The sequence below is a fragment of the Mycetomoellerius zeteki genome, unplaced genomic scaffold (assembly GCF_001594055.1).
Source record: "Mycetomoellerius zeteki isolate Tzet28-1 unplaced genomic scaffold, Tzet1.0 scaffold213, whole genome shotgun sequence".
NCBI classification, from domain to species: domain Eukaryota; kingdom Metazoa; phylum Arthropoda; class Insecta; order Hymenoptera; family Formicidae; genus Mycetomoellerius; species Mycetomoellerius zeteki.
In genome coordinates this window covers 133,716-144,481 of record NW_017257097.1, presented here as the reverse complement: position 1 = coordinate 144,481, position 10,766 = coordinate 133,716, and the positions used below count along the sequence as shown (strand labels likewise).

At 41.8% G+C, this 10,766-nt stretch overlaps 2 protein-coding genes across 12 annotated transcripts in view; one reads left to right on the top strand and one right to left on the bottom strand.

The window, feature by feature from the left end:
• LOC108722725 (band 4.1-like protein 4A) overlaps positions 1–4,448 on the bottom strand; it is a 14,324-nt gene extending 9,876 nt beyond the window's left edge. For 5 of the 6 annotated variants that reach the window (XM_018447978.1, XM_018447973.1, XM_018447976.1 and 2 more), the window contains exons 1-2: positions 3,891–4,138; positions 1,043–1,265 (exon numbers count right to left, since the gene is read on the bottom strand). In XM_018447978.1, the coding sequence (XP_018303480.1) occupies positions 1,043–1,156 (114 nt within the window). In that variant the 5' untranslated portion in view covers positions 1,157–1,265; positions 3,891–4,138. The other variant, XM_018447974.1, reaches the window with a different exon arrangement.
• Positions 4,449–4,752: 304 nt separating this feature from the next.
• On the top strand, positions 4,753–10,275 carry ari-2 (E3 ubiquitin-protein ligase ari-2). 6 transcript variants are annotated; one of them, XM_018447981.1, is made up of 8 exons: positions 5,971–6,131; positions 6,843–7,356; positions 7,440–7,671; positions 7,757–7,874; positions 7,955–8,179; positions 8,272–8,484; positions 8,582–8,731; positions 9,056–10,275. In XM_018447981.1, exons 1-8 carry the CDS (start codon positions 6,054–6,056, stop codon positions 9,056–9,058), a joined length of 1,533 nt encoding a protein of 510 aa, XP_018303483.1. In that variant the 5' UTR covers positions 5,971–6,053; the 3' UTR covers positions 9,059–10,275. The 6 variants fall into 6 exon arrangements, with proteins under 6 accessions (XP_018303487.1, XP_018303483.1, XP_018303481.1 ...); XM_018447985.1 differs by lacking the exons at positions 5,971–6,131; positions 9,056–10,275 and adding an exon at positions 4,753–4,791 and having other exon boundaries at positions 8,582–8,737; XM_018447979.1 differs by lacking the exon at positions 9,056–10,275 and having other exon boundaries at positions 8,582–8,737.
• The last annotated feature ends 491 nt before the right edge of the window (positions 10,276–10,766 follow it).

Below are 10,766 nucleotides of genomic sequence, written 5' to 3'. Positions count from 1 at the left end.
GTGTGTGTGTGTGTGTGTGTGTGTGTGTGTGTGTGTGTGTGTGTGTGTGTGTGTGTGCGCGCGCGCGCTGAGAGTATTTGCCAAAAAATTCACGAATATTTGGATACTATTCGCGATCCGGCATAATCGTTGGGGATCAATGTCGACGTTCGATATCCCTCCTCGAGGAACAATTTTCTCGTTTTTAACACGCCCGACTGAATTTCGATTTGCGTTCGGCCTTACGGACGTTACACGTATATGCGATACACACAATGAAAGATTCGTGCTTATACAGGTCCGGAATGTTAATCGACAAAATGAGCTAGACGGTGAAAGGGAAGCGGCGAGAGAATAAGAGGAAAAGAGAAAGAAAGAAAGAAAGAAAGGAAGGAAGAGAGAGAGAGAGGAAGAAAAAAAAGAAAGAAGGGGAAACGGGTAGGTTGAAAAGACGCGAGAATTAGTGTGCGGCACGGCCCGGCCGTCGGCGATGCGGAGGAGGTACAGCGTTACCACCGTCGTGGCCCACGGTGGCCCACCGCCAATTTTGGCATATCGTCTAATAACAGAGAAGACCGAAGGAATTCCGGGTATACCCCCCTGAGATATGTACGGTGTACGCGCCTCCTCTCGTGCGCGAAACTGCCGACAGTCGGCCATAACCCACCGTGGCCGGCGGGCACGAGTAGTCCGAGGCACCGAAACAACCGTCCAGAAACGAACTGGGAAAGAAAATGCTATTAATTCACTAAATTACAACTTGGCTACGCGCACGAATTACGGGATAGGGTGCAGGGTACGGTAGGGTTACGCCTGATTACGCCGCATACCTTCATTACGCCGTACCAGCAACTCGCGAATGGCGTACCCTCGATGAGGGTTGAGGAGTACTAGGATGATATCGCGCGCGAGCAGCAGTCGTCCTGCGTCTCTAGAGAGAACCCGTATGATGAGGAAAGGACGGTCAATGGCAGCTAGACTCGACGCCGCGCCGCGCCGCGTCGGGAAAAGGACCAAAAGGTCGACTCGAAGGTGATCGAGGCCCGAACTTATGCCAACTTACCAGAATGTCCTGCAGTAATTCGTGCTCATCCAAGAGAATCACCTTGCAGTGCAGAAGACGAGGCCTGTTGCTCCTGGTCGGCCTGAGTCCAGGGCACAGCCACTCAACCACCATCGCTTCCCTCCTTCCTTGGTCAAGAATTCGACTTTGTATACCTGATTATCTGCGCTGGCTCCGACTCGTGCACGTTTATCCACTCGGCGCGTTTGGGTTCGCGCTCATCCTGAAAACACACGAAACGTTCTTTCCGTCGCTATCAATTCGCTTTGAATTAACATAAGCTGTGTTTTACGAATCGGTAGGTACCCACGCAATACCTGCAACTCAATCAAGTAAAAATGTCTAAAGTGCGAAAATCACGAGTGTGTGCAGATCCTCTGCATTCCTTATCACACCCAGACTGAGACGTTTTACATTAATATTAATGTATTTATTAATATATACGAATAAAATTCGATAGATAAAAGACTCGTGGACAAGAATGGGGAAGAATTTCCAAGAGAAGCTTTCAAGAGAGGATCGCGATCGCGTCTAAGACTACGATTTTCCGCGTGGACGTTATTCAGCAACAGTTGGAGAATATGAAACTGTCATAAATAGCGGTGATCGGCCGGACGGTGTTCATTGTTTACCGTTATACTTTATAGTTACCGCTTGAATGGTGAACGATCTGCAATGAGCATAAGTCTCGGCGCGCTTCGATGATAATATACCTATGTATCGGACACTCGATCGTTCTGATTGCGCGTCAGTAACTTGAAGCTGCGCATCTTATCGAGGAAGGAGAGATTTCGGAAAGAATACAGATAAGTAAAATAAATAAAAAAAACATCTTGCATTTGTATGAAGCGTGCTCTCGAGTCGAGAGGAGGCAGCTCCTATTACGCGGAGGACTCTCTCGAAACGTATAGGTGAACCAACATTCGCCGTTCGAGACACGTGGCGTCTCGCAACGAAAGACGGGCGGGGATTCAAGTACACCTTTTGTCCTCGCGTATATACGCGCCGTCGCTTGAGAAAAATGCCCGTACACACAATGTGGCCCAAGTGTGGCGAGTGCCATTGAACTCGGTGAGGAGCGGAGACGGGCTCCGCGTAGTCGCGTCGAATGGAACTGGTTTCGAATCCAGGATCTCTCGCAATCGCGCCTGATATAGGAGAGATAATAGAAACCGATAAACCCATTGGCCCGATTAAACGATTAACAGAGACGACATCGCGACTTTTTTCTGACAAGAGCAAACAGAAAAGAAGGAAGAAAGAAGATTTGCCGAACGTTCGGCAAATGTGATCGACGTCGTTTTGGGCTCGAAAAAAAAAAGAAAAAGAAATCGTCATATATTATACTCTCGATACACAGTTGAGGTACTCGTGTCCATTTTTACCAATGTAAATTAACTTTAATGTCGGTTTAATTTACTTATTTTCCTTTTTTAATTTTAGGAATTATATGTTAATTAGGAAAAAAAGTATATTAAATCAAGATTTAAATTGATCTACATTGGTAGAAATAGACATAGGAAGTATTAGGAAAAGATAAAGAGTAAGCTAAATCGAGATTACAGTTAATCTACATTGGTAAAAATAGACATAAGTAAGGAAAGATACAAGATAAGTTAAACGAGATTAATTTACATTAGTAGAAATGGACATGAATGTAATAACGGTGCATCGGGAATACTAGTATATTATACGTCGAATGTTTTTTCTCCTTTTTTTAATAAACGTCAGGAAAATATTCACGTAAATATAAGTACGACGGGTAGACGAGTTTCCCTTTCTTTCTCTGTCTTTTTTACTTCCTCTTTCTTTTCTCGTTCCCTTTTGGCTTTTCTTCAAGTGCCCGCAAGCACTTTGACTGCCGTCTAACGATCGGTATATTAGCATAGAAATTCTTGCGACACCCAGGGGTCATTATTTATCTCGTAGATGTCTCGGCAATACGGAATGCTCGTGTAGATGAAAAATATAGTTAAGTGTTTTTTTTTTCACTTGACTCGTCCTCCCTTTCGCATACTCCGGCATTCCGACGACGTCGTCTAATTAGCGTGTGATTTGCATCGAGTGTAAGAACACGCGTGACTCTTTCATTGAAAAAGTATTTTCTGACGCGTACTTCCGGCCTCGCAATTGAAAAGAGAACGACGCGAGAGACAACGGTGGCTAACAATAACAATCCTTTTTAATTGAAATTACTGTAAAAAATAAATAATAATTTTATGATACAAAAAATTTCGTGAAAAATTTTCATATTATGATGCTATGTTTGTATAATAATAATAAATTATTACTTATATATAAGATTTGTTTCCCAGTTGGGTATAATTATTAAGACAGCATGAAGAAGATGAAAAAATAATTACAATTCTCATTCGGTTGCATTTCTACTCCGTTTTTCTTGTTACTCGATATTGTCTCCATCAAAACTTGATTATTATAATGTAAGCAACAGACAATAAATGTATCCTTTTTATGAAATTCGAATTTCGTAATTAAACCACGCTCTCTACAAATAAAACGTATGTTATATTATAATTTCGCAATTTATACAATTTTATAAAATTTTATAAAAATTATAAAATTAAAAATCTTTCGGTCTTATTGAAAACTGTTTCAATTCGATATATAGTATGTGTATGCCTCAATTACTTCATTACTTCATACGCGCATTCGCCTGTCGGAATTGAAAAATGTTTTCGATTAGGCAAAAGTACTTGTACTTTTCCCATTCATACACATTGCAATCAAACGTCTCGCGATCAAAATAAAGACGCGATTAAAGCGTTGTAAGAGAAGGAATTAAGATAAATAAAAAAATGTTAGGTATCCAAGAATTGCAAGTACGCACCTCCGTACGTTGTGATTTACGTTCAGAGTTGTCGCGTGATGGCCTTGGGAGAATCGCTGGGCACTTCCGGCACTTTTCGACACTTGCAGCACTTCCGGTACCAGTCAGAACCTTGGGAGTAACGCGAAATTTTCTTTATTGTATACTTATATATCGTGCGACGCGCGACGTACCGACCGGCATGTATGTACATGCAGAGAATACGCGCGTAAGAAAGAAAGAGGGAAAAAAGGAGCGGCGTCTTCCTTATAAACACGTACACTTGCGTTTCACTCGGTGCACGCGCGTACGAGGCGTTCGGTACGGAGTCAAGTCAAGCGGGTCGTTGTCGTCGCTATCGCGCGTGTGCGATTGGGTGCGATTGGGTGCGATTGGGGCATGATCGTACTTTTATCGGCGATCGCGCGTCTCTTGGAGGCGCCTGTCGGTAGCGGTACCAACAAGTCGTACGCGGTCCGCGGCGCGCACTCGCGCCGATCGTTACGTTCGCGACTGTTCGCGACGAAGGAAGACTCGCGATTGACAGTTCCGACACTTCTGACGTTCTGAGTTCCGCGTATTTTAACGAAGCCGCATCGCGTTGCGCGATGGACGCGAGCGGCGAGAGTTTTCAAGTTATTCGGCGCGGCGCGCAGCGACGCGGCCGACGCGAGCCGAAAAGACGTCGTCGGGTCTGTCGGGAGTGGTCGGGACTGTCGGGACAGAGGGAGTGGGATGAGGTGGGCGAGGCGGCCAATGGTTCGCCTTCGCCTTCGCTTCGCTTCGCAGTCTGCTTCGCGAACAGAGAGGAGAGGGAAACAGAGGGAAAGAAACTAGAAAGGAGCGGAAGACAAGAAGACAAAGAGGAATAGGCGCGAGGCAACTCAGCCAACGAACCTCGTCGATGCCTCCATCTGAATAAGTTGAATACCACCAACCGTTCGGCGTGACCTGCATTATCGTACAATTACCGATAATGCAGGTCGCGCCGAAGACACCATCCAATCTCGGTCGATAAGTGGGAAAAATTCAAAAATTGAACGATTTCAACGCGCCACACTAATAAATTTCACGTTTTTCAGTTGATTTTATAATCAATTTTAATTGGATTTAGTTGTCTTTTGTTGCGATAAGTTTTATTTAGATCTCAATCAAAGAACAACGTGCGTTAAAATAATCAAGAATTACTGGTAGAGAATCGAAGTAATTTTCGAATCTGATCGAGATCAACTTTTAATAGGACAAATGTTTCGTTCCAAAAATTGTCGATTTTATCGAAGAACTTGAAATAATTGACCAACAAATAAACATTCGATATCTTCAGATATATCATACAAGTAACATCTACAATTGAATCGCGCTTATCGCGAATATATTAGTCGCATTTGCCTAAGCACTTCGAAGAAGCGAGCTATACTGAGAATCCTGTTATACTAGGAATTAACCCAAGGCACAACTGTGACGTCATTAATCGTTCCCTGGGCGATTTGTTTTCTCTCTCTCTTTTTCTCTCTCTCCCCCCGCCAATTTTCTCAAATGTATACATATATATTTGCTTCTAAACTGAAAAGGAGAAGTAACTTAACATATAATTATACGAGCGGGGAGATATCGAGCGATTCTTCGTCTTCAGCCGTCATACAATCGCGCTCAGCTGTTTCGTGTCAGGTGACTTTGACGTTATCTGCTATGCAGTTAAATAGGGATTATCTGTTACGACTACGTACACTAGGCGTCATTGATGCCTTCCAGCTTGAAATTTATAATTTCCTCCGATCGTACACATTATATCTATACACTGTTAAAAAAAAGAAATTTACTTTCATTACATGTAACGGAAGTAAATTTCCTTTTTTTTAGCAGTGTATAGATATAATCTGTACGATCGGAGGAAATTATAAATTTCAAGCTGGAAAGCATCAATGACGCCTAGTGTACATGCATATGTGTACGTATGTACATACACATTCCCACATACGCGCGTCGCGCGCGCATGAAGAAGGGGGTAATCGTCGGGAGAAGAGGGAGAGAGAGACGCGATACGTTCTCGCTCGCGTCGCATGCTCGTGCGTCCGCGGTTCGCTCGTTGCGTCAGTTTCTCTCTCTCTCTCTCTCTCTCTCTTTCTCTCTTTCTCGGCGGGTTGAGAATAATTCGTTCAAAAAGCCCCCTTTCGACGGCCGCGCATGGGTCAACTCGCACGCGGAAACGGGCGCATAAATGCATCTCTCTTGATAACCGGGCGGGCGCAGCCAATCGAGAAGGTGGGTTTCTCTCTCTCTCTCTCTCTCTCTCTCTCTGTTTCTCTCTGCAGAAAAAAAGAAACATTACTCCCCCCTTCCTTGTCGGTTGCTCGAAACGCGATTCACCGTCGCAACGCACCCTCACGCATCCACGCGACAGTATTGCTTGCCGTTTGTCGAAGCAGCGTGTGAGAGACTCCGCGCGCACGAGAGAGAGAGAGAGAGAGAGAGAGAGAAAGAAAGCTCGAGGGCAGACTTCCAGACAGACGGTTACGAAAAAAAAGAAGGCGAATTGTAAATTCGCGAAAGTTCTCTCCCCTCGACGCCCTCGAGCGTCGACGCGTCGACGCGTGCTCGAACGAAACGCTCTCGACGAGTTCGTCACGACGCGACGGCGACGCGTCAAAATCGTTTTCTTTCCGCGTGAGAGACTGTCAAGAGATTCCGTTCTGCTCCGCTCCCGAATACTCTAACCATCCAACACGGCTCTCGTGCCCTGTAATCGTCGTGCCCGATAATTCGTTCCCCCTCCTGTCCCGTCTACGGTCTAAGTCTAAGTTCGTCCAAGCCGTTTCTCGCGATTGGAGCTCGGAGTACGCTTGAACTTTCACGGTCGTAAAGGTTATGCCGAAAGGTGCTTTCCTCATTTGACATTCATCTCCGCGTCATGGTATCCCTGTAACATTCACAGCGTTTGATCGTCGGCTAACGTGTAGAATGTTTTCTATGCAGATGTCGAGCGAGAATGACAGCGAGATGGATTGCTCGGACTCCGACTGCGGGGATCCGGGCTATGAGGACTATTATAACATCCAGCCATGGGGAGGCGACGTGGATAACGACGTAGACCCGGAGCAAAACAGGAGAGATCCTGAGTACGCGGTCTACGATTGTTTACGAGTCGAACAAGTGGAACGGCTTCTGAATGAGAGTGTAGAGGTGTTAAGTACTAGCCTTCACGTCACGCCATCCCTAGCCAAAGTGTTGCTGCACGCACACAATTGGGCGTCACAGGATATTGCCACAAAGTACCGTACCAATGCTTCCAGTTTATTAATTAATTCAAAGATTAAGCCTACCCCGGAACAAGTGCCAGGAACAAAGAGTCAGCGGGGCGGCGTGTGTTTGGTTTGCGTCATGGTTTGTCCTGCAGACAAATTTGCTACACTCACGTGTGGACATTCGTTTTGCAAAGACTGTTGGTGTATGCATTTTGAAGTACAAATAACTCAAGGTATATCTACTGGTAAGTAGTATTCCTCCACAGTGGTAGTTGTACTTGTTTTGCTAATTTTTGTCAAAAATCTATTGATATTTGTCTTACCTTAGGTATAAGCTGCATGGCACAAGATTGCGATGTTCTAGCTCCAGAGGACTTTGTCCTTTCCCTACTTACTAAGCCTAACATGAGAGAAAGGTATCAGCAATTTGCCTTCTGTGATTATGTCAAGTCTCATCCACAACTTCGATTTTGTCCTGGTCCAAATTGCCAAATAGTTTTGCGCTCCAAGGAACAACGAGCAAAGAGAGTCAAATGTTCATCTTGTAAAACTGTATTCTGGTAAGTAAACGTGGATGCCTGTTATATACCTGTATGCCAAATATTTTATGTTACAAGACTGAGAAAACACTGTTGCAAATTCCAGCTTCCGATGTGGTATGGATTACCATGCACCTACCGATTGCAGTACAATTAAAAAATGGTTAACGAAATGTGCGGATGATTCAGAAACGGCGAATTACATTAGTGCTCATACCAAAGATGTGATTATTTTTCATTGCTTGTAGAGTAGTTTCTAAAGCATAACGGGAAACGCTTAATGCATTGTAAAATATTTTTGCAGTGTCCAAAATGTCATATCTGCATAGAGAAGAACGGTGGCTGCAATCATATGCAATGTTACAATTGTAAGCATGACTTCTGCTGGATGTGCCTTGGAGATTGGAAAGCACATGGTAGCGAATATTACGAATGCTCGCGTTACAAGGAGAATCCAAATATCGCGCATGAGAGCGTTCACGCACAAGCGAGAGAAGCTCTTAAGAAGTATCTTCACTATTACGAGCGAGTGAGTTTGACTTGATAATAACGTAGCCATTGGATTATAATTTTTGCTTCATTTTTTATGTTTTATGATCGCTATATTTTGTACTGTTTTAGTGGGAGAATCATAGCAAATCATTGAAATTGGAGGAGCAAACGTTAGAGGGGATTAAGATGAGAATTAATAATAAAGTAATGAAGGCTAGTGGTACTTGGATAGATTGGCAACACCTATTTGAGGCGGCATCGCTCTTAGCGCGTTGTCGTTACACTTTACAGTACACATACCCATACGCCTATTACATGGAATCTGGTCCACGCAAAGAACTGGTAAGACCTCGCGATAAAATAATAACAAAAGATAATAATAGTGTTCGACAAAATATATGTATGATAATAAATGGATATTGAATTGTTTTGCTAACAGTTTGAATATCAACAAGCTCAATTAGAAGCAGAAATAGAGAATCTCTCATGGAAGATTGAACGAGCGGAAACAACAGATCGGGGAGATCTAGAAAATCAAATGGACATTGCAGAAAAGCGTCGTGTTACTTTATTGAAGGATTTCCTCGAGGTATAATTAATTGAGTACTAGCTTCATTCTCAGTTGTAGTCCATGAAATCGGATCTAAAATCACATTGTAATCACAATTGTAATATTTTATTTTTTAAATACCGTCTATTAGCAATTTGCAAAGCATTTCACATATACATGTATGTACATATGTACGTTCATGTATGTATATATTTATATATTTATATGTATACGTATATACATGTTTGTATGTACAAAGGACACGATTGTGTGTTATGCAATTTGTATGAAATTGTTATGCGGTATTAATTAAGGTTAATTATAAGTAGCTCAGTTCTGAGAAAGAATATTTTTGTTTTATAGTAAGACAGTGTGGGATGCGACTGTAAAGACTAAAAGGATGTGATTTTGTCTGAGTATTATCGGTACAGGGAATAATTTAGCAGCACCATGTCCTCAATCGTTGTTTGAATCTGGATAGAGATTGTAACAATATCATGTATATTAGTATTGGTTTTAAACTAAAGACGAATTTTTTCACGTTTCACCAAAATAATCTTTAGGATAACTTGTCTTATGCAGCGACAAAGACTAGAATTTACTTAAATTCCAAAAATATTATTATGACGAAATCGATGAGGAAAGTATTAACCGTCTCGACGACTGATTTATCGATAAATTCGATGATGAAAGCGTATATCCTTTTCCTAGTCTAAGAGTATTTTTCAAAAGCGCGTCACACGGAACGCTCCCTTTCCTTTTCTCATTCTGTATTCACTGAAGTACATATACATAAGACTGCATTCAACAAATAAAGTAATTCAGTAAGCGTTCAATGATTTTTTATTAAATATGATTCTTGTTTTTAATTATTTACTGGATTAAACATAAAAACCAATCGTACTAAAGAATCTGAAGTAAATAAAAAAACTGGGCCTATATTCTTGAACTGTATCACATACGAAAATTTATGGCCGCTATTCATAGTCTATTTTTATTTTAAGATCATTTTAAAACGGTTTTAAATAAAGGAAGTCAACTATAAATACAAATCTATCATATAGGTATACGTGATGTATACTATACTACCATAGTATTTTTTTACGCGATATTTTTCGAGAATAAAGCTCCTGAGCGCTCACTGAGCTTTGTCTGCTGAACACAGTTATACATTTCTACTGACGCTAATCGCACAGTTCGATAGAAGGCACCGTGTAGGAGGTACGAAAAGTATCAGAGGACCGTACGTCTTCTCTACTGTTCACGATTCTCTCTCCGAACCTTATTCGGAGTATTGTTAATGCTTAAGATACGTTTACGCCCAATGATCGATTAAAGAAAGAAAGAAAGAAAAAAAGAAACGGTAGCCTAATTTAAGTACTCCGGTGCCAAGAGATGACGGTACTACCCGCCGTGTATACACTAAGCAGAATTAAACGTGTACGTCAAGGGATAGAAGGAGGAATGCGACGCATTTTCTATTAAACTAGATTTTAAAGAATACATGCAACGATCAAAGATATCCGCGACACACCTAGCTGTAATCGAACTTACATATTTTCTAAGCTATTTAAAAAAAAAAACAAAAATTCACCGTACCATTATAACTTTTACTTTGCGCTACAAGCGCGAGGAAGGACGTAGGTATCCAGAAGTCCAAATTTCAAAGTTCTTCGAAACGCAATGTAATAATTGTAATGTCTCGATAAAAGGAATAAGATCTTTCAACGTAAAACTAAGATAACGGTAAGATGACAGTTTTCGAGAGATCGAAAAGCAGAGAGAGCCGAGCGCGAGTGATAAGTCTCTTGATTTGTTCCTCTTTGTATGTAGAACTTCTCGAATGTGCAATGTGGGAAGTAATCATTACCGCATAAGAATATTAAAGTATGTATATAAATTAATACTAATAATATTTACGTTTTATTTGCTCGCCAAGAATGTTTAAATCCTACCGAGAGAGAGAGAGAGAGAGAGAGAGAGAGAGAGAGAGAGAGAAAGGAGTACATTTTAACATATATAATTTTATTATTTAACCCGTCGAGAATACATCCCTGGTTAAACAAAAGTTTTT

Bases quoted from the DNA above. Each gene is read 5' to 3' on its own strand.
- ari-2 (XM_018447979.1), top strand. From the start codon at position 6,054: ATGGGTCAACTCGCACGCGGAAACGGGCGCATAAATGCATCTCTCTTG. The intron at 6,132-6,842 runs GTGGGTTTCTCT...TTTTCTATGCAG, and splicing joins GGGCGCAGCCAATCGAGAAG to ATGTCGAGCGAGAATGACAG. The intron at 8,485-8,581 runs GTAAGACCTCGC...TTTTGCTAACAG, and splicing joins CTGGTCCACGCAAAGAACTG to TTTGAATATCAACAAGCTCA.